Source organism: Prinia subflava (assembly GCF_021018805.1).
Source record: "Prinia subflava isolate CZ2003 ecotype Zambia chromosome W unlocalized genomic scaffold, Cam_Psub_1.2 scaffold_31_NEW, whole genome shotgun sequence".
Taxonomy (NCBI): Eukaryota; Metazoa; Chordata; class Aves; order Passeriformes; family Cisticolidae; genus Prinia; species Prinia subflava.
In genome coordinates, this window is record NW_026960608.1 from 1,249,316 (window position 1) to 1,270,228 (window position 20,913).

The window sequence follows — 20,913 nt, forward strand, 5'->3', positions numbered from 1 at the left end:
TCCCTCCTAGGAGGATGGGTGGAGGAAAAGATAAGAAGGCATTGCCTTATCTGGTGTTATCAGTTGTCCCATTAACAGAAGGCATCCGCCCTCTTCCCCCCCTAGAGTTACAAGAGATAAAGAACATCTCCCAACCGGTTTCAACAGATGAAAACAGAATACACATTTTTGGTTACATTTTTCAACCCAAGACACCAACTCCTTCACCCTCTCACCACTTCATCCAGGGGATGGTGCCCATGTCCTGCTCAAGTTCCACATGCCCCCCCAGCCTTTGTCTCCAGTGTAGACCTGCAGGCAGACACTGCTGCATCTTGTTCTTTATGGAAAGCCTTAGGAATAAGCATCACCTTTCCTTATCCACCCCCAGGAGCAAAGATGCTATAAGGAGAGCCTGGAACTGATGTGGAGGGGATTGGTGTGAGTCTCTGGAGAGGACAGGGACAGGGAAACAGCAGCTTTCAAAAGCCTTTTCATTGCTAAACCGAAGGTTGGTGCCATGTACCTCCATGATAAAAGTGTCTCTAAACAAGGCTCGGCATATCCAAAGCAATGGCAAGGAGCAGTCCTGAATAGGAGGGACCCTGAGAAGCCCCCTGGCTCTGGTGAGGAGGTTTTCCAGCCGTTGGGGAAGGTGGGGGATAAGCAGCACACGCCCTCTTCCCCTTGGCTCCAGCGTTGCTTCCCCGGCTTAGAAATGAAAAGGGAGAAAAAAACCCTTTTGTGTGTCCAGGCAAAGCTTGGGGAAAGGGAGGGGAGAAAAATTGGGGGGGGGGGGGGGAAGACGTGGGTGGTCTGCTCAGGAGACTTGACTTTGGTGTTTTTTGGCTATTTTATTTCTTGGCAGAAAAAACTCCTGAGGCTGCTCAGCAGAGTGTACGGCCAGATCACAGGAGCATCCTCAGCCCATCCAGGGGCCAAAGTTCAGCTGGCAGCTCCCAGCTCTCAGGGGTTTCGCATCAAAGCTTGGAGGAGTCAAGAGAAATTAAAGTCAGAAACGGTCCAAGGCAGGGGCAGAGGGCACTGCCAGCCCCCTGAGGAGAGGTGGGGCATCCCACAGGGATGGCCCAAGCACCCTGCTCACTGCATCCCTATACAGCCTGAAACTGGGAACAAGAGGATAAATAGGATTTAATATTAAAAAATGAGCTTAAAAGGCTCAGCCCAACATCCGACGGGATGCACAGATGGGATTTCCCAAGCTGGGCTACGCAGTCTTTGCAAAATCCTGGCTGCGTGTCCTGTCATATCCGCAGCAAGCCAGAGCCGGTCACCTGCAGTGACCCAGGTGTGCTGGCAGCCTTGGAGGGGAGCTGGCATCTGCTCAAAGCCACGGGGGCCTCACGGGAGCCACGTTTGGAGTTGGCAATGCACCGGCAGCTGCTTGTGAAAGCACCTCCCAAAGCTCTGGGAGGTTGATTTTCACTTCAGTTTTCATGTGAAATGCAAAACAGCTCCATGAAATTTGGTTAATTCAGAGGCTGGAAGATCCTTCGGCCTCCACCTTCCTGATGGACTTAGTTACCATAAGAGGGATCCCATATTTCTTCTTCTCGGTGCTTTGTTCGCCTCCTGAGCTTGTTTAGGGGAACCTATTTGTCTTTGAGGGCTCTTTGCAGCCTGAGAGTCCCATGGGCTGTAGCTCAGAGGACCCCAATTTCAGCCCTCATTAGCTTGAAGACCATGCCAGTGCTTGAACTTGACACCTGAACACAGCGGAGCCACTGACCGAGTGCTTCAAGATGTTTGCCTGACCCAAGTTCAGCACTTTAGCCTCTCTTCCAAATTTTTGCCCACTGCAGGCAAAGCTTGTATTCAGTCAAGCTTTCCATCAGCTGAAGGACAGCAGAAGGGCTGAACTTTGGGGTCCCAGAGCCACCAGGCTGGTGCCAGCTGTGGTAAGGGAGATGGGAGCCTACATGGGAGTTGTGCCAGGGCTTTTGGCATCCTCAGCCCATCTGGGGCATCTGGGCTGGAACCAGGGTGTCCTGCCCCCAATGGCTTCAAAGCTGGTGCCCCTCAAGTGACATGTATCCCCATGTCTGGACAGTGACAGTGACTATTGCTCTGGAAGAGCCTGGCTCTGCCACAGTGACTCAGCCCTACAGAACCCGTGGTCACTGCCAGCGCTGAGCAAAGCTGGCTCTGCAGGTTGTGGCGCCAGGTCATCCCTGCTGTCACCCCTGCTGTTAGGGAAAGTTCCCTGGCTGACCATCCAGGAGCCACTTTGGCATCTCCATGGCCACACAGGACACAGAGCCCCCCACGAGTCCCTGTCACCACCTGGCAAAATTTGCCATGACAGAAGTGATCAGGGCTCAAGGCTGACCTGCCAGAGCTAGGCCCGGCTGCTTCCCCTGCATCAAATTTATTCCAAATTATTCTGCAGCAAGATTCCAATAGCTCGCTGGGGACATCGAGACCAGCAGCCTCAACACAGCACCACGCTACAGCACAGCCCTCCCTTCTCCACTGCCCACCACAGCCTTGACACCCCCTCCCAAAGATTCCTGGCTAAAAATACCTTGTTTCCAGCTGGGAACACAGCGCTCCCACGGTCGGGCGCTCACTCCTACATAGGCAGTGACCCCTGTGCCGGCTGCTTGCTGCAGAGCCCACAGCACACAGTGAGGGGAGCTGAGCCGTGGCCACCGTGCCCTTTTGCAGCGCACCCAGCCAGGCAGGAACAGCCAGACTGAGGAGGGGAGGGGAGAAAGAGAGAGCTGGCAGCACTGCTCAGACACAGCTGAGTTCCTCCTCCATCCACACTAGAGCAGGCACAAGCAGATACATTTCTGTGCAGCAATCCCCTGCATGCACAGACCACAGGCTCTGAGAAAATTCCTTCTCTGTCCCCTCCATAAAATGCCCTGATGCACCAAGACACAAACAGAACAAGCCAGTGTGCAGAATTTTTCAGCCACTTCAATCATATCTCATCACACACTGGACACCACCAGCACTTCCCCGTGCTGGGGCTGCTCTTGGAGGCAACACCCAGGAATAAGGACAAGCATCACCATTCCTCTTTCTCCCCAGCCCCAAAGCAAAACCCTGCAACACTTCCAGCAAAGATGGCAGCAAAAAATAGGCTCCAGGCATGACAGCGCTCCAGGGCTGACCCCAGATGGGGATGTGCTCCTGCTCCCAGCCATGAGCAGGGCAGGGGACACAGCAAAACATACAGATAGGAATTGGTGACCCACTTGGCCAATGATACATTCCTCCCCCTGCTCCCAGCCAGTGGGACATATTTTCCATCCGTGTCAGCTCTCTGTACCACCAAAGTCACACACAAGTGCCTGATGACACTCTCCAGGCACCCGAGGCCTCCCGAGCCAGGGCTGGCAGCGAGGAAGAGGAGGGCAACTCACATGTGATGAAGTAATCCTGCTGCTGCTTGAATTCCAGGCCCATGTAGTTGGGGCTGAACTCCTGGAACTTGATGGTGAAGCGGATCTCCTGCTCGGGCCGGTTGCACGTCACCAGCACGTTGGGGTCCATGACAGTGCTGCAGGCATCTGCCTGCTCCTTCCTCACCAGGTACAGCTTGTAGTACTCATAAGGCTTGGACAGCTCTGCCTTGGGGCAGATAATGTCCAGTTTATCCCCAATCTCTGGGTAGATGACCAGCCCCTTCCCAGTCATGAACCTGGAAGAGAGGAGGGTAAGAGGTTACCATATGCTGGAGCAGAGGCCACACCAGCCTGGCCCACCCCACTCTGACACCATTTATTTTGTGCTTCTGCTCAGATGCTCCCCCTCTGTAAGATGGGTTTTGACACCAAAACCAAGTTCTCCTCTTCCCTCACCATCCCAGCCTGTGCACACAGGCTCCTGCTGACAAAACCAGGGCTGGCTTGGGTCAGTCCCGCTCGTCAGCCATGATGAGGGCGGGCACTCTTCCCGGCACCAAGCCTGCCATCCAACCGGGTATGAGTCTTCTCACAAAGGGTTGGGAGATGTCGCAGCTCTGCCCAATGGCCAGGCAAGGAGCTTCCTGCAGGGACAGGCAATAATTAGGCATAGGGAGAAGTCCTGATAATGGGGCACAGGGAGGGATCCCGTCCATGTCCCAGCTCCCTGAGGAATTCCTGTCCTTAAATGGAATGGAAGGAAGCATCCTGCAGGACAACTTCTACTGAGCCAGGCTCAACAGCGTGCCCAGAAGTGTAGGAGAACCGGATGGAGAGGAGCAAGGAGGGAGGAAAGCTATTCAGGGCTGGAGGCAGGGCATTGGGGAGGGTAGAAGGGTAAGATGCTGATAATTAACATTCAGATCTTGTTATGGTGGGGCAAGGCACTGATTAGGTTTTTTCAGTGTGAAGGAGAGAATTAAGGCAGCAAGGAGGGAAGCAGCAGATCATCGACTTTGATGTAGGCAACTAAATGCATTCCTGATGGGAGATAAGGTGGGAATGGATTTTCCTGCAGAGTTCTCTCTGCTGCAACTCCCTCAGGTAATCTGGGCACAGCAAAACGCAAAGCAAGCGCTTTGCCAAGGCTGCACAGCCATACTTCCCCTTCCACTGTTGGACACAGCCCATCCCTGCCCCAGCCCACCCCAGAGATTGGATGGGGGCTGGGATACCTTCTCCCTCAGCCAGCTGCTCCAGCTGGAGCTCCAGGCTCCATGGAAGGAAGATCAAACACACAAGACCAACCTGCTCCATGGCTCCATGCAAGTCTTAGCAAGAAGCAACAGAGCTGGAACCAGTACCAGCCTTTGGCTGCAGGAGCCAAGCAGATCCACAGGCTGAGCTGGGAGGAGGCAGGCGCAGCCAGAGCCCATGCACTCCCAGTGCCCTTGGCACAGGCTCTGGAGCTCGGTGCCAGCTGTAGCAGCAGGGCAGACACAGACATCATCTGCACCTCACCTGCAGCTTGCTGGGTCAGAGGGGCATCCCAGGCACCCAGGGCATGGCACAGGGATGGCAAGCACAGCCTCATCACGGAGCTGGATTTAGAAGGGTTATGGGTCCATCCTCCCTGTCTGGCTTCCGCTCCACCACATCAACTCCAGTAGAACCCAAAGCAGTACAGTGGGGCAATTGGGATCATCCTGACTCCAGCACCACTGGCACAGCATCATGTGGCAGGGAGTTTTGTACAAGTCATGATTCAGGCACAAGGTAACCAGGAGAGTGGGAAACCTGGCCCCTGGAGGGTCTTTAGGGACACAAGTGGGATGCAGAGCCCGCCTCCATCCCGGCACTGCTGGCAGGTGAGCCATGCTTTGCTTCACACTACCAAGCAGGTCACCTGGCTGGTGGCCAGCACTCACTTCCAAAGACTTGGGAGCGATAAAGGCTTCCCCACCCACGGCCGGAGCCCTGACGCAAGGCCAGAGCAGGAGCAGGAAGCAGGAGCAGCTCCTGTCCCTCCCTCCCTGCCCAACCACAGACACACAGCGCAAATGAACACTTGCACGGGTTCCCACCCTGAGAGGCAGCTGGATCACACACTCCTTTCTCCATGGTTGGGCTGAGTCAGAGGCTTCCTGGCACAGGGCTCTGGAGTGACTCAAGCTCCCTCCCCTAGCTCCTGCCAGTTCCCTCCTGCCCAGAAGATGCCAAACAGGAAGCCACAAACAAGTCAAGCAGATGTCTTGCACTGCTGGAGCAGGAGGAAAAGACTCCTATCTACCCTCATCTCCATACCAGGAGGACCTATCACACCTCTGTGGCCAAAACATTGGCCAACACCTGCAAACCAACTGGTCCCTGGGCCATCAGCCTGTTGGGATCAGGCCAAACAGATTTGTAAGCAGGGGAGGGGCCATGAAGCAACTGAGGGAGCTGAGAACCTCCCAGCACCATATCCTGCTGGCACCTCTTCATCTCAGGAACTTCAGGACCAAGGCCTACCTTTGGTTTAAGTAAGGATAAAACAAGGAGGCAAATCCCTTCCACGAACGTTCAGTCTCGGCTCCAGAAGCACACAGCTGCTGTCTGGGAATTAGCCCAGGAACATCTTCCAGATCCACGCAAACATGGAGCAAGACAGAGCCACTTCCCTGTGCATGGAGCTTTTGCGTGGCTCCCTCCAACCACTGTTCCCCACCAGCCGCATTCCCACCTGCACACAGACTGTTTTCCCTTTGTCCTCCAATTTTCCTGTTTTTTTTCTCCTCCATTTTCTCTCTTTTCCAACAGCAGGGCTGTTTCCAGATGACAGCCTGGGCAGCACAGGAGAGGAGATAAACCTGAGGCATGTGCCTCAAACCCCTCGCACAGCTCTTCCAGCTTTTCACCACACACAGAGACCTTTATTTCTCCCCAAAATTCTGCTTTGTCACAAGAGCAGCTTGTGATGATCATCCTAGGGAAGATCAACAACAGCTTCCACCATGCCAGAGGCTGGTTCTCCAGGAAATTCTCTTTTAAAATACACAGTAAAAAGCAACATTTATTGCAAGAAAAGGAGAGGAAAAAAATCCAAAAATTGTCACATGTTGCCTTAACGCAGAATTTCAGCCAGTTCTGGAGATGAGGAATTTTAGTTCCAAGGGATGGTTGAAGACAAAAAGGAATTACACTCTGACTTGTCTTCACAAGGATGTCTTCAGATTTGTCTTAACCCGGAGGAGTGAACAGAGCAACTCTTAAATTAGTAGGGAAATTCATCATGCCCTTAGAGCAGTCGTTGTAATTTCAGGGAGGGGAGGGGGAATCTGCTGTTCCTCTGGAAAATACAGCTTGATTTCCCTGTTTTAAGGTGGGAAGGGGAAAAAAAAAAAGAGAAAAACTAAAACTTAGCTGAACCTTAAGGCTGAAACAACTCTTAGCATTAAGAATCTCTCTTCTACCTTGCCCACCATGCAGGAAGAGGAGGATAATGGCTCCATCTTTATTCTTGCCCCATCCCTGAAGTGTCCAAGGCAGGTTGGATGGGGCATGGAGCAACCTGTGATAGTGGAAGGTGTCCCTGTCCATGGCAGGGGGTGGAACTGGATGAACTTTAAGGTCCCTTCCAACCCAAACCATTCTGGGATCCTGTGATTGGCACCATCATCAGTTCACACGTAACATCCCAGCATCCTTTCTCCTGGTGTCCAAGAGGGTGGGAATGATTAACAATAGCCATTAAAGCTTAAAACAAGTATTTTTTTGCCAGCTGAGCAGGTGGAGAGGGCTGGCAGCTTCATCCCTTAAAGCTCCTGAAGTGATTTTAGGGTGGCACCCATGGCTGCCCACCTGCAGAGCCAAGGTGTTGCCATGAGAGTCTCCTAGCTAGCTGAGCATTTCATATAAAGTAGAAGTTTGTACCTTCTCACGCTCTTTTCATGTAAACACCAGCTATGTTCTATAAACATAGCCATTGTTTTCACATTCCATGCTGGGACAAACAAGACTGTGTGACAGTCCCCTTGACCAGTGTGTCGAGAGGTGGGACTGTTAACAGTCCAATCCATAGTCACCTTGTTAGTATATAAGAAAAATAAACAAAGGGCAGGGTCTTCTGCCCTGCTGCACTGATGAACTCAGATCCCTGCCTCCGAGTGTCCTTCTGGCTAGGCTCGTGGCGATACCAAGGGACCATCCCGGCCATCCCAGCCAGGCATCCCCATCCCCAGCACGACTCCAGGCCCCCAGCTCCCAGCCCCGCAGGTTCCTTGGGAGCGACCAAGTGGCAGCATCCAGTGTCCTCATTGTTTCGGGAGGTGTTTTCTGAAGGAAAAGGTGAAAAGGGGATTTGTGAGCTTTGTAAACCAATTCCTCTGAGTTGGGTAAATAACGGGAGCTCTGTTGGCAGGAGGATGCTGGGATGCCAGAGCAGGGAGATGGGATTAAAGTGCAGCCTCTCCCATGCCCTGAGTTGGGGGGCTGCTCGTGGGGCCTCCAATCCCTTGCAGAGCACCCCTCACTTCCCCTTGGGGGTCCAAAACGCAGCATCTGATGGAGTGACCAGGGACTACAGGTGAGACCTGCTGGAAGAGTCATGGACTCAGCCAGGGCCCAGTGTCAGAGGCAATCCAGAGAGGGTTTGCTGGGAGAGGAGGAAGAATGAAAGCTAAGGAGGAAAACTGAACAAGTTTGGCCAAAGCAAGATCAGGAGTTATACTGGGAGTGATACCCCACTCCTCCATACCCCCCTCCCATGCAGGCACCTCTCCTCCATGTGGGCACGCATGGATAGATATGGATGAGCCAACACATTCCCAGCAATCCTGCAGACACAAGTGTCCTGCAGACAAGTCATCTGGAACCTTAAAATCCAACAGTCCTTCAGGTCTTTGTTAGGGAAGACCAAAAAATGGCTTAAAAATACAAATTTTTAAGAGAATGGGTTGACACATTTTCCAACTGCTTTCCCCCTGGATCCAGGCATTCCTTGCACCACGTCAACCACAGAATCTCCGGGGCAGCATCACCTTTCCCCACGTCCATGGCATACGATGCTCCTAACCTGATTTCAGGCTTGGCAAAAACAGAACAACATTTCCCAAGAACCTTCTCCTTGGAGAAGATGTTCTGAAGCTGATGCTGACATACATATAAGATGACATATGCTAAATGCTGTTTGCTTCAAAGAAATCCAGAAATAACTGGATCTTACATGGAGGACGTGTACGTCTGGCAGGGAAGGCTGACAATGCCTGGCAGAGAGAGACCTGCAGGAGCTGGGAGGTTTTCCTGGTGTCTGGGCAGCTGAAGCCCCCATGGGCCCAGCTCTCCACACCAACAGAGCATGTGAGTCCTTCCAGACGGATCACAGAACCCACCCACTGGGAATCTCCTCAAGGAAGGGATGGGAAAGGGCCAGATCCAGTAAAAAAGCAAAAGCTCCATGTTCAAACTGGCTGTGGGATCCTGAAAAACACTCCTGAACCCTGCCATTTGCTGGTGCCCAGCCACACACAGATCCAGTCCTGCCCTCTCTACCTCACTCGTCCAAGCTTCCCTAGGACACAGCAGCCATGCCCAGGCACTGTGGACTCTCTGCCACCAGCCAGAAGAATCAGTTCTGTGCCCAGAGCTGTTTTCCAGACCCCAATGTCACAGAGCCACATCACACTCCTGCCATTGTAGGGTCCCGGCACAGCTCGTCCAAAGCTCCCTTGGTGACACCCAGCCACCTCTACCCTTGCCAAAAATCTGTATTTTCACCAAGGAAGAGAATTGAGAGGTCAGTAGTAAAATCTGGAACCTAGCTTAGGTGAAGTGGGACGTCACAGGTCAAACAGAATTACCAGACAGGGACAACCACATGGTCCTCAGGGAGCTTGAGCTGAGAAAATCAGACACCCCTTGTCACAGGGAGAGGTTCTCCTGCTGACACCAGGAGGTATCAGTGAGACAGTGCAGCCCCCACCTACCTTACTTCACCTCTCCAGAGTCGAAGACAATCAAACCAGAGGAATTACACCCTAATCCAAAAGGCCCACATGATCCCAGCACACCACCAACATCCACAGCCCTTCCCCAAAGGGGTGCCAGTACACGGAGGCACAGCCTCTTTCTCTTATTTGACTCCCATTCAGGTCTAGGGAGCAAAGATACTCTGTGGAAGGAAGTTAATTACAAGTGGAATGAAAAGGTTCCTCCCTCTGTATCTGTTGCCTTCTCGCTCCTCCATTGTGCCGCTCATCACCACAAGAGGGTAAATAGGAGCACGCAAACCCCCATGCTCTCAGATCCCACTCCTTTCATGTGCTCCTCTATTATTAGTTTCCTCTATTATTAGTTTCCTCTATTATTAGTTTCCTTTAGAAGAGCCAGCCATCTTTTTTCCCCCTGCTAATCTATGGATAATTATTTTCCTTGCCCTTCAGCAGCCCTCTTCTATTTCTGCTCTATCCTTTGGAGCTGAGGTGGCCACACAGAGACAGCAATTCCAGGTATCTGAAAGGAGCTCATATCTACTCCACTCCTTTGGTCTCTGCTGTTCAAGGAGATATTTTCACCTTCCAGCCCCCCCAGCTCCTCACCATCCCTGGGAGAGGGTACAGCCTCTGCTGATTCCCCCCCCCGGGGCTGTCCCACTGTCCCATCCAGTCCTCTTCCCAGATACACTCTAAGGCCCTTTTTTTTTCCTCATCTCGGGTTTAATGAGGCCCATTCAACCCTCCCAAAGACAAAAGGCCCTTCTCATTTCAAAATGGATTTACACAACGGGTCTCCATGGCAACACTCACCTGCCCCCCCCCCCCCCCTCAGCTTTAGGATGCCATTTTCCAACTCTGCTGCTCCCCAAAACCCTTTTGTTGCTTCCCTGCCAGCTGGGAGGCTCCTCACAAGCTGGTAACTCCCCCAACCCACACCCCTGGGTGCCAGGGGTGACATTTTTTGAGGTGAAGCTACAAGATGCCCGAGTCAGCGTCCCCCTGGCACAGACATCCCGGAAAGCTCTGCACTGTGACCGACTCCAGGTCCCAGTCAAGCCAGGGTTGGGATTGAGCAGAAGGGATAGAAACACCAAGTACTGGGGAAAATGAACCCAACCTGCCCCTCTCTGCCCAGAAAGGGGAGTGATGCCCAAGGCAGTGTAGTCTGTCCATGCTCAAACAGCAGCCTGAGTCACAGTGTGGCTCCCAGCACCCCTCCACAGGGAAACCTATGGCTCTGGGAATTCCCATGGCTTTGGCAATGGCCAAGAGGCCACTCCAATGCTTCACACAGAGGTTTGGCAAACAGAAGCCTCAAGTTCAACACTTTGGACTGTAACTCTCCCCAAGTAGCCTCAAACACTGAAGGCTGAGAGAGCACCTTGCTTACCCTGAGCAGCCCTGGAAGCAGGGAAGGTGGGATGCAGGGAAGGTCTCACTATAGCTCCTTGAGCTTTGTTCACATGTTGCAGTCACTGCTGTAGCTATTGTTAGGAATGAATTAAAAACTGCCCATGGTTGCTGCGGTGGTCCTGGAGGGGGCTGGGCTATCCCTGTCCTAGCCCCATAGCAAGACATCTGAGACAGCCCACCATCCCCCCAGAGGAAAATGCAGAGCACTCATTAGCATATTAAAGCAAGTTTGAGGATGGAGGGAAGCTGCCCTGAAGGGGAACTGCCCTGTGCCATTCTCCTACCTCATTAAAATGTGAAAAGGAGCAGCTCCTGTCTAAATGGCCCTGTCATTGTTGGCTGTAACTACCTTTTTCAGCAGGGATACCTCTGAGGTGACCAGGACAAATGCATATGCATTTGTATATGCAAATAAAACCAACCCTGTGAATCCTGGGAGGGCTTTATTTGAGAGGAATTGCACCCCAAGATGGGAAGCTAGATGCATCAGAGGAGAATTAGATAGTGCCCTGGCCAAGCAAGGAGTGGACGTACCCCCTGGCCTGGTTTGAAGACTCACCATAAACTATGAGGAGTCTGAATAGAATGGGAGCCAGCCAGCTGAAGTGACTCAGGCAGACAACGGGAAACTCTCAAGGTTTTTCCATGAGGGTAAAGAGCTGACTCTGCACTCCAGTGGCAGACCCCTCACCACTCTGCCTTCTGATGGTTGACCAGAGTGAACTTCTAGCTGTTCCTATGGGGAACAAGGACTCGACATCTACTGTTGTCAGTGGAATGATGAAATGGGACAGCACCTGCTCCTTCGGATGGCTGCAGCAGCGTGGAAAACTCTGATTGGACTCTGCAATCCTGCTGATGACTTTAATGATGCACTGATCACTTTAATAAAGAGCTGAATATTAATAAAGGCATATGCCCTGTTCTTTTCAGCTATGAAGACCAAGCCCTCACCCAACATCTGGGGAGCACACCAGAGAGCTCACTTTTCCAGGAAAATACCCACCACTGCTGAGTTTCTCAAGGAGGAAGTTGGGAGCAGGATCTTGGTTTCAATTGCAAACCTGCAGTTTGTGGACAGGTCTGCTTTCCCCTTCTGCAGTCCAGACCCCTTCTCCTAGGGAAGAGTCACACCAAGGTTACCACCAGTCAAGAGTAGAGGAGGGTTCCAGCCATTAGGATGCTGGGACAACAGGTCAGCAGCCTTCAGGAAAGCTGACATGGATGCTGTGGGATGCCAGCCACACTTCAGCACCCACAGCCAGTGGCTGCCACCACAGCTGGTGACATTCTTCCCTTGTACACGGTATTGGCGAGGCTGCACCTTGAGTACTGTGTCCAGTTCTGGGCTCCTCAGTTTAAGAAGGACATTGAGGCACTTGAGAGCATCCAGAAGAGAGCAACAAGGCTGGTGAGGGGCTTGGAAAACAAGCCTTATGAAGAACGACTGAGGGAGCTGGGGTTGTTTAGCCTGGAGAACAGGAGACTCAGAGGTGACCTTATCACTCTCTACAACTTCCTGAAAGGTGGTTGTAGTCAGGTGGGGGTCGGTCTCTTTCTCCAGGCAACAACTGACAGAACAAGAGGACACAGTCTCAAGCTGCATCAAGGGAAATATAAGTTGGATATTAGGAAGAAGTTTTTCACAGAGAGTAATAAAGTACTGGAATGGCCTGCCCGGGGAGGTGGTGGAGTCACCATCCCTGGATGTGTTTAAAAAAAAGACTGGATGTGGCACTCAGTGCCATGGTTTAGTTGAGGTGTTAGGGCATGGGTTGGACTCTATGATCTTGATCTCTTACAACCTAGTAATTCTGCGATTCTGTGATTCTGTGATCCCTGGCCCCAGTGACTCAGTCCTCCTGTGCCACAGCAGGGCTGCAGGAAGGGCTTTCTCCTTGAGCTATCCCCATAATTACAGCATGACCAGGGAGAGTATCCAAGTGCCAGACTACCCACCAGCCCCAAGGAAGATGACAGATCACCACCACGAAAGGCAGCGCCCACAAAAGGGGGACGTTCTCCTTTGTCCCGTCGTGGGCTTGGCCAGGATGTATCCTGATGCCAGTCCATCACTTCCAGGGACAGCTGCTGACCACTCTCATGCCCCAAGGAGGAGGAAGAAGAGAAGAGGGAAGAGAGGGAAGGCTCCCAGCCCTTGCAGCAGCCGGGCCTGCCAGGAGCAGCCATGTGCTGCTCCATCCTCCCAGGTCCCTGCACACTCCATGCACTCAGACACTGCACCCAATCTCAATGCAAACCTAGTGAGGGGGGGAAACAAAACCTGCTGCTAATTGAGGGATTTTGGAGTAGATTTAATTACGGCCAGAGCACTGGTGCAGGCTGCTGCTGCCACATGCAGCACTCTCTGCAGCCACTGGCATGGGCTCGGGGTCCCTGGGCTCCTGCCCATGCCTGCCTGGGGTCTGGACAGGGAATGAGGAACACCGAGAGTCCTGCAGGCTCACCCCCGTTGCACATCCACCCTCCCAAACCCGTTATTTCCCAGCACAATAAGCACCTCCAGCAGCAACGGAACCAAGGGCTTGGCCAAAAAATAGAGAGGAAGAAAAGCCATATTTTCTCCCGGGAGTCGGATCGTCCTGATCTCCCCTCGGAGGAATCAAGAGGGGCCAAGTTATCTAATTAATGCTGGCAGAAGTGGGAGGCCGAGGGCCAGGGGGCGGTGGCAGCCCACAAAGGCAGCATGGAGAGCGGTCTCCCCACTGCTGTCGCTGGTATCCCCTGGCAATGGGGCCCCACGCCAGGAGTGAAGTAAGAGGGGATTCAAAGGGGGGTTTGTCAGGGGTTTTGTTTTTGGAAATGGGGGAGGGGAAGGGGACAGGACTTGACAAGAGCTGACAGACAACTGAACAAAACCATAAGGGCCATGAATGGAAACACGGTGCTTTAACTGGCGTAGGAATGGAGAGAGAAATGAGACAATGAGGCTAGGCAGCGGCAGCAGGGCCGAGGTGTGGCAATGGGCACTCACTTTCTCCTACCTGCACCCCAATCCCTACCCCAACAAAGGTTGGCAGCTGAATGCTGCACTGGGACCCCCATCCCAAAAATCACCACCTAAAACCCACAGAGAGAATGTTGGAGTATGAATCCCCCCTGGGCCAAATCCATAAAGGCCCAGGAGTGCCCAGAAATGAGAGGATTGAATTAGAACCTTCAGAGAAACTAAAATACATAAATCCACACAGAAATGAAGTAGAAATGCAAGTTTAGTTTTAAACAGAGAATTTTAAGTGCCTGTATTAGCCAGTAAGAGAAGCCCTAAAGCCTAGTTTAAAGTTCAAGTAACATTGCCTTTTGCAAAGTTAGTTAAATTCTAGTCATAACAAAAATAATGTAGCCTTGCTGAAAATTCCTAGATGGAACAGATAGAATTATATATGTAGAATTTGTGTAAGAATTTGCATTTGCCTTCGCACATCAATCTTAATTTAGGATTGGCCCAGCAAGACTATAGAAAATTCGTGTAAGTACCTAATTAGCTAAAAATAGAATTAAAATGCACTACTTTGTTGCCATGAGTTTTCCTAGCTAGCTGAGTGTTTCATATAAAGTAGAAGTTTGTACCTTCTCACGCTCTTTTCATGTAAACACCAGCTATGTTCTATAAACATAGCCATTGTTTTACATTCCATGCTGGGACAAACAAGACTGTGTGACAGTCCCCTTGACTAATGCGGTGAGAGGTGGGAATAACCACTCTCCAATCCATGGTCACCTTGTTAGAAGTATATAATAGGAAAATAAACAAGGGGCAGGGTCTTCTGCCCTGCTGCTCTGATGAACCCAGAACTCTCTTTCTGAATGTCTTTCTGGCTAGGCTCGCGGCGATACTACTTGGAGAACACACACACACAGGACTCACGAAAACACCAATGCCGCTGTTGTTGCTACTGTTGCGACTGCTACTGATAAGACGCTCATGGGACACAGACTACTGAGGCCTCTACTGCTGCTGTGGCTGCTGCTTCTGCTTGGGACTTAGAAACTTTATGTTACAAGGCTTCTGCGTACTGCTACAGACTCTAATAACTTTGCCTTCATGGGACTGATTTAACGATGCAATAAAGGACTTATTTTACAACTACCTAGCTTCTAGTCTTCAATGAAGACGTGCCAAAACCTCAGCAGTGTTATGAACGAATTCTCAGTGAGTGTGGATGCTCCAAAGGCTGCCCGTGTAGCTGCCGTAGCCCGAGATGTGGCGGGGTTATGCCTCCAGAACTCCTAAAACTGCTGCCGCCGCCCCCAGCCCTGACAGATCCACTGCCGGACCCCCGCCGCTATAGGCGGGGCCCTGCCCTGGGGAGATGCCTTGGCGGCCGCTGGATGCCACTGCAGCTGCTGGTGTCTCGGCCCCCTCTCCCCGGGAAGCGGTGGTCATGCCCTCCGGCCGGGAGCCGTGGCTGATGTCGCAGACCCTGCCCCCGGGAAGCGGGGGAGTGCCGAGCGTGGTTCTGTAGAGCTCTGGAAGGGGCAATGGGAGGCGCCGGTGCCCCGGCGCCTCAGAGACAGGCGACCCCCTGTCCCTGGCAGGGCTGGGCAGCCATCCTGCCGGTCCTGCATTCCTGCATTAGCATGTTAAAAGCAAGGTTATTGTCCTAGCTGTGCCTAATGCAATCGGAGCTCACCTAGTTCCCCCCCCCATGCTGCCTACTTGAGGAGGGCATATGCAAATAAGACGAACACACAGCACGCTGGGAGAGAGTTCTTTGGGGATGAAAGGCACCCCAAAATGGAAGACTGGACACAGTGAAAAGATCCAGGTGGTGCCCTGGCCGAGCAAGGAGTGGACGCACCCCCCTGGCCTGGTTCGAAGACTTGCCATAATCTATTAAGAGTCTGAATGGAATGGGAGCGGGCCGCTCAAGTATCTGAGAGAGAGAGTGGGAAACTCTCAAGGTTTTTCCCTGAGGGCAAAGAGCTGACTTATCACACTAGTGACAGACTGCCACCGCTCTGCCTTCTGATGGTTGACAAGAGAGAACTCCCAGCTGTTCCTATGGGAACAAGGACTCAGCATCTACTGTTTGCAGTGCAATGATGAACTGGGACAGCACCTGCTCCTTCGGATGGTTGGAAAGCTCCGATCGGGTGCTAATTACTTTAATAATGAGCTGATCACTTTAATAATGAGCTGAATATTAATAAAGGCATATGCCCTGTTCTTTTCAAGCAGGAGAACATAGAGGCAGAACGCCAGAGCCTAGCACAAGTCAGGCATCACAAAACCCTGACAGCACCAGGGAAGGGTGGGTGGTGGGCTCAGCACACCAGACCTGACACAAACCTCAGTGTTTTCCAAGTTTCCCCGTCTTCCCACCTCTCACTTCTCCATCTCAGTTGAAAAAAAAAAAGAAGAACTGAAAGCTAAGAGCTGTTATAGATGACCAGAGATAATTCATGTTTTTAGATTATATTTTGTTAAGAAAATAAGTATAAAATACAGTTAACTTATAAGCAGGGGTTTTGCCCTAGAAACGGGCAAGCCCAGGCTTGTAAAGGTTGCTTTTCAGAAATTGACAAAAGTGTAGCTGGGTGGAGGGAATGACGTTAAGTACCACCATTAAGGAAGGAGCCATCTCTTTTCTGGCGACAAGGACTACTGATGGTTCAGTCATTGAACGTTGACACGCATCTCAGCCAACGCATCAAAGGAAGACACACCTCTATTCATCCACCCAAAACCCCGAAATTAGTATTCATCTCTCCTCCGAAGAAGCTATTCAGCGGGGAGAGAGACTGAGCAAAAAATCCCTGAAATTACTTTATGAAACGGCTGTTCTGCCTTAAGCGAAATAAAGAGTATATAAGGGGATTTTGAAGCGGGCGGGATTTGTGAACAGAGGGGGGGTCATGGTGCGACCGAGGCTGTGACAGACGTTCACCCAGTGTCGATCCCGGGTCTATCGACATTTTCCTTTTGATTGCTGGTATGTTTAAATTTTGTTCTATATTTTCTTGAATTAATAAAATTACTTTATTAATTTGAAAAATTGGCTGAGCATTTATAACAGAGTCAAGAGCTGAAGTTACAGCTGGTAGTTGGGCCTTAGGAGAGGGGGAGCCCTTTCCTTCCTTAACCCCAGGACCTGACACCCCACTTAACCCTGCACCCCACAAACACAGTTTGCAGCCGGGAGTCTCAAATCTCCCCATGAGACAGTGACCAGGTGCTCATGCTGCTGTATTCCAAGAGGTATAGGAGGGCTCCCCAAATCCCTCATCTTCCCACTTCACTGGTCACCTCCAAAGCAAGGGAGAGGAGCCACCAGCCTCTCCCATTTTTCTGAGAAATACCAGAAAAATAAGGCCCACACGTCCTGGGGAGCAGCAGAAACCACAAGGTCTCCTGGATTTCTCCTGGCTCCCAGGAGCTCCTCACTGTGTCTCAGGGCTTGGGTTTCCATCCCTGGAGATCCCACTGAGGGCTGGGTGACAGCTCCAGAGCATCCACCCAGGTCCCTGGGGCTCTGGCTCAGCCCAGGGATGCAATGCTGCGGTTTGAAGGATTAATCCCAATGTTAGGAACTGGGCAGGGAGGAGCAAACCCTGCGGAGGGTTCCCCATCCCAGCTGTGGGATACCCTGCCCTGCCCCGACAGGTCTCCCAGTTTCACCAGCCCTGCCAGCCCCGCCAGCCCCTGGTCCCAGGGGAGCAGTGTCAACTCACACAAGGCCCTTTGATCCCTCTGCTCCCAGTGGTCAAACAAGTTCTGGCATTCCAGCTCTGGCTCACATCTGTAAGCACCATCTTCCCAGGCAGCTGCAAATCACCAGTCCTCAGCCCTGGAGTCATTACTAGGAACTTGTTTGGCTGCCACTGGCACTGGGGGTTATTAAGAGCTTCCCAACCACCCATGCCAACACAGGCCATGTGCACATCTGCCCACAGCTGCCCACCCCAAGTAGAAGGGACCTTGATGACCATCCAGTTCCAACCCTGCCATGGGCAGGGACACTTTCCAGGTTGCTCCAAGCCCCATCCAACCTGGCCTTGGACACTTCCAGGGATCCAAGGGCAGTCACAGCTTCTCTGGGCAGCCTGTGCCAGGGCCTCACAATTCTCATAGGGAAGAATTTCTTCCCAATATCCCATCTAACTCTCCCCTGTGGCAGTGAAAAGCCATTGTCCCTTGTCCTGTCCTCATCCAAAGTCCCTCTCCAGCTGTCCTAGAGTCCCTTTAAGCACTGGAAGGGATTCCAAGGTCTCCCTGGAGCCTTCTCTTCTCCAGGCTGAACCAGGTCACCCCATGTTCCTCACTCCCACACCAGTCCCACCACCAGCTCACTGCACTCAGCTGCCCCAGACCTTTGGCCCCGCTCCACAGGGGTGGATGGGGCTAGGTTAGGTCTGGGAGAAAAAGCTAAAGATGAGTCACAGGACCTCAAAAGTTTATTTGTTTTCTCCCCTCTTGTCCTCTTGCACAGAACTGAGCCATCACCAAAGTCTGAAGAGCCAGCTCTGCAGGAAAGCTGGATCCAGTCTCCTCCTCCAGTCCTGCTCTGGATGTCACTCAGCAGGGCAGAAACTGCCCCTTTATCCCCAGAACCTCTTCCCAGTGCTGCCCACACCCCTCTTTACTGTCCTGTTCTGGCACAACAACCCAAATTTTCTCCATATCGACACCAAAAAGATCCTCCTAAAGGTTTCACCACTGGAAGGAGTTGGGACACTCTTGTGCTCCCCCTCAGCAGCCCTTCCACCGCTCCCAGTTTGCCCAGCTGAAGGCTGATGGGAAGAGCACCAGCTGAGGGAGGGGCCAGGAGAGAGAGAACACAGGAGTGTCAGGTGTTAATCCCTCCAGTACAAAGAGATCTGGTTTGTAGTTGCTTTTATTTTTAGGCCAGATTTACATGTACAGCTGAACTTCAATCCAAAGTACAACTTCCAGCTGGGAATGGGAATGGGAATGGGAATGGGAATGGGAATGGGAATGGGAATGGGAATGGGAGAGGAGAGGAGAGGAGAGGAGAGGAGAGGAGAGGAGAGGAGAGGAGAGGAGAGGAGAGGAGAGGAGAGGAGAGGAGAGGAGAGGAGAGGAGAGGAGAGGAGAGGAGAGGAGAGGAGAGGAGAGGAGAGGAGAGGAGAGGAGAGGAGAGGAGAGGAGAGGAGAGGAGAGGAGAGGAGAGGAGAGGAACCCAGCACTGGCTCTGGTGTCACAGGGGCTGCCAGAGACGGAGATCTTGGGACTGGTGCTTTTTCCATCTCCAAGGATGTCACCAGACTCCGCCAGGTCACATGGCTCCCACTCCCAGAGGGAGCTTTCACAAGGCACTAAGCAAAGCTCGTGTTTAAACCTAAAAATAACCAAGCCCTTGGGCCTGGGGAGGAGGGCAGAGCACCCAGCCTGTCCCAGTCCAGCGCCAGCAGTTTCCAATTGCCTGCAGACCGGGAGTGTTCCAAGTCCTCCCCCCGAGATGAAATCCTCCGCCTTGCCACCCACACTAATGGAAGAAAACTGGTGAGAGCCGCAGGAGAGACCAAAGTCTCCTCCAACCACATCCTGCCCCCCTGCTTTGCTGCCAGATGCGATTCCCCCAGAGCCTTGTCCCAAGATCCCGCTAGCTCCAGCATTCCCAGCAGCGGTCCTTGCCCCACTCTCTCAGGGTTGTTGATTCCCTGAGATTCTCCTTGGGGTTGCTGTTCCCCAGGGTACTAAGGGTTCCCCCAAGGTAGCTGTTCCCTGGGAGTTTCCTCTGGGTTGCTGTTCCCAGAGGTAATAAGGTTTTCCGTCTTCTCTTTGCCCTAAGTGTTTCACACCAGAGGTAGAGACGACAAGCTGAGTCCGCCAGTGCATGTTTCCAAGGTTGTTTATTCTTCATTATCTCAGTTCTTTTTCAGCTCTGCCAGGGCTCCCTGGCAGGGTACCTTATCTTAGTTCTTTCTCAGCTCTGCGAGGCATCCCCAGCAGAGCAGGACACGCGGCGGACTGGGTGGATCAGAGAGCCCCGCACCTTATGTACAGTACACCTGACCCAACCACCATCCACAACGTACTTTTTATTTACAAAATTGTACCAATACCTACTACCTATGCTAACATGTCAGTTCTACTCTAAACCAATCTCTAAAATCCAACTCAGCAAAAGATGGGGGACGAGAACAAGAACAAGGAGCACAGGGGCCACTCCCCAATTCCTCCATCTTGTCTCTTCAACCCCATATACTAAAAATCCTAGATTCTACATTTACATTCTATGATAAACGAAATACTACTTATTTTGAATTCTCACAGCTTGTGATTCTTCATACAATGTGGGCATTCACTCCCATGGCCAGGGATCAGAGGCAGTGTCCTCCTGGGCTCTGTGTGAGGCTGGTTGACCCCCTTGTACAGATCCCAGACCCCCCTGTCCGGTCTCCAAACCCTCCAGGGTGGCCAGAAGGATGTTCTAGACTCCAACACCACTCAGTGTGTGCCACTACGCTGGGGCCACGTCCCAGCCATGCCACCATGCTGGGAGCCTGAGAGGGCTGATGCTACCAATCCAACAGGAGTTTATTCCAAGGCTGGTGTCTGTCCCACTGACTCTGCAGGCAGAGCCAGTCCCCAGTCCTCAACACAGAGCAATCCTCAAACTCACTGGAGCTGTGAGAGCAGAGACCAACCCCCACCTTGGAGCAATAGTTTTGGGGTGTCTCCTAGAAAAGTGGCTCCTTTATCCTGGCTTGGGAAAACCCCAAGTGAGCAGCGCCAGTGCTGTTGTGGAACCTCCCTGTCCTGCCCTGCAGCCCCTGGCAGGACTCACCCACACAAATCCCTCACCAGTATCCAAATCTCCTCCCTGACCCTCAGCTCCTCCATCCTGCCCTGCAGCTGCCAGCCCCTGGCAGGATTCACCCCACAAACCCCTCGCTGGACCCCAAATCTCCCTGACCTCTAGCTCCTCCATCCCTTTCCTGCTTCCCTCTCCCAGAAAAGCCCTTCATGGAGCTCTAGCTTCCAACTATCCCACTTCACTCCAACTCCCTCAATCCATTTAAGTCTTTCTTTGCACGTAAGGTGTTTTTTTCTTTGCCTTTCTCTTTTTTTAACTTATTAAGGAGAAAGTTCAAACCGTTGGCAGTGTCTGCAACACACTAATTTGGAACTTAGTGTGGTGTTGACATTGCATTAAGTATTTCTGTCAACCATGAGGACACAC

At 52.2% G+C, this 20,913-nt stretch overlaps 1 protein-coding gene across 1 annotated transcript in view; it reads right to left on the reverse strand.

The window, feature by feature from the left end:
* The window catches only part of LOC134564990 (ephrin-B1-like), a 51,984-nt gene that overhangs the window by 12,737 nt on the left and 18,334 nt on the right, over positions 1–20,913 (reverse strand). Inside the window, exon 2 of the mRNA XM_063424338.1 lies at positions 3,375–3,652. Coding sequence (XP_063280408.1) covers positions 3,375–3,652 — 278 coding nt within the window. The remainder of the gene's footprint in view (positions 1–3,374; positions 3,653–20,913) is intronic.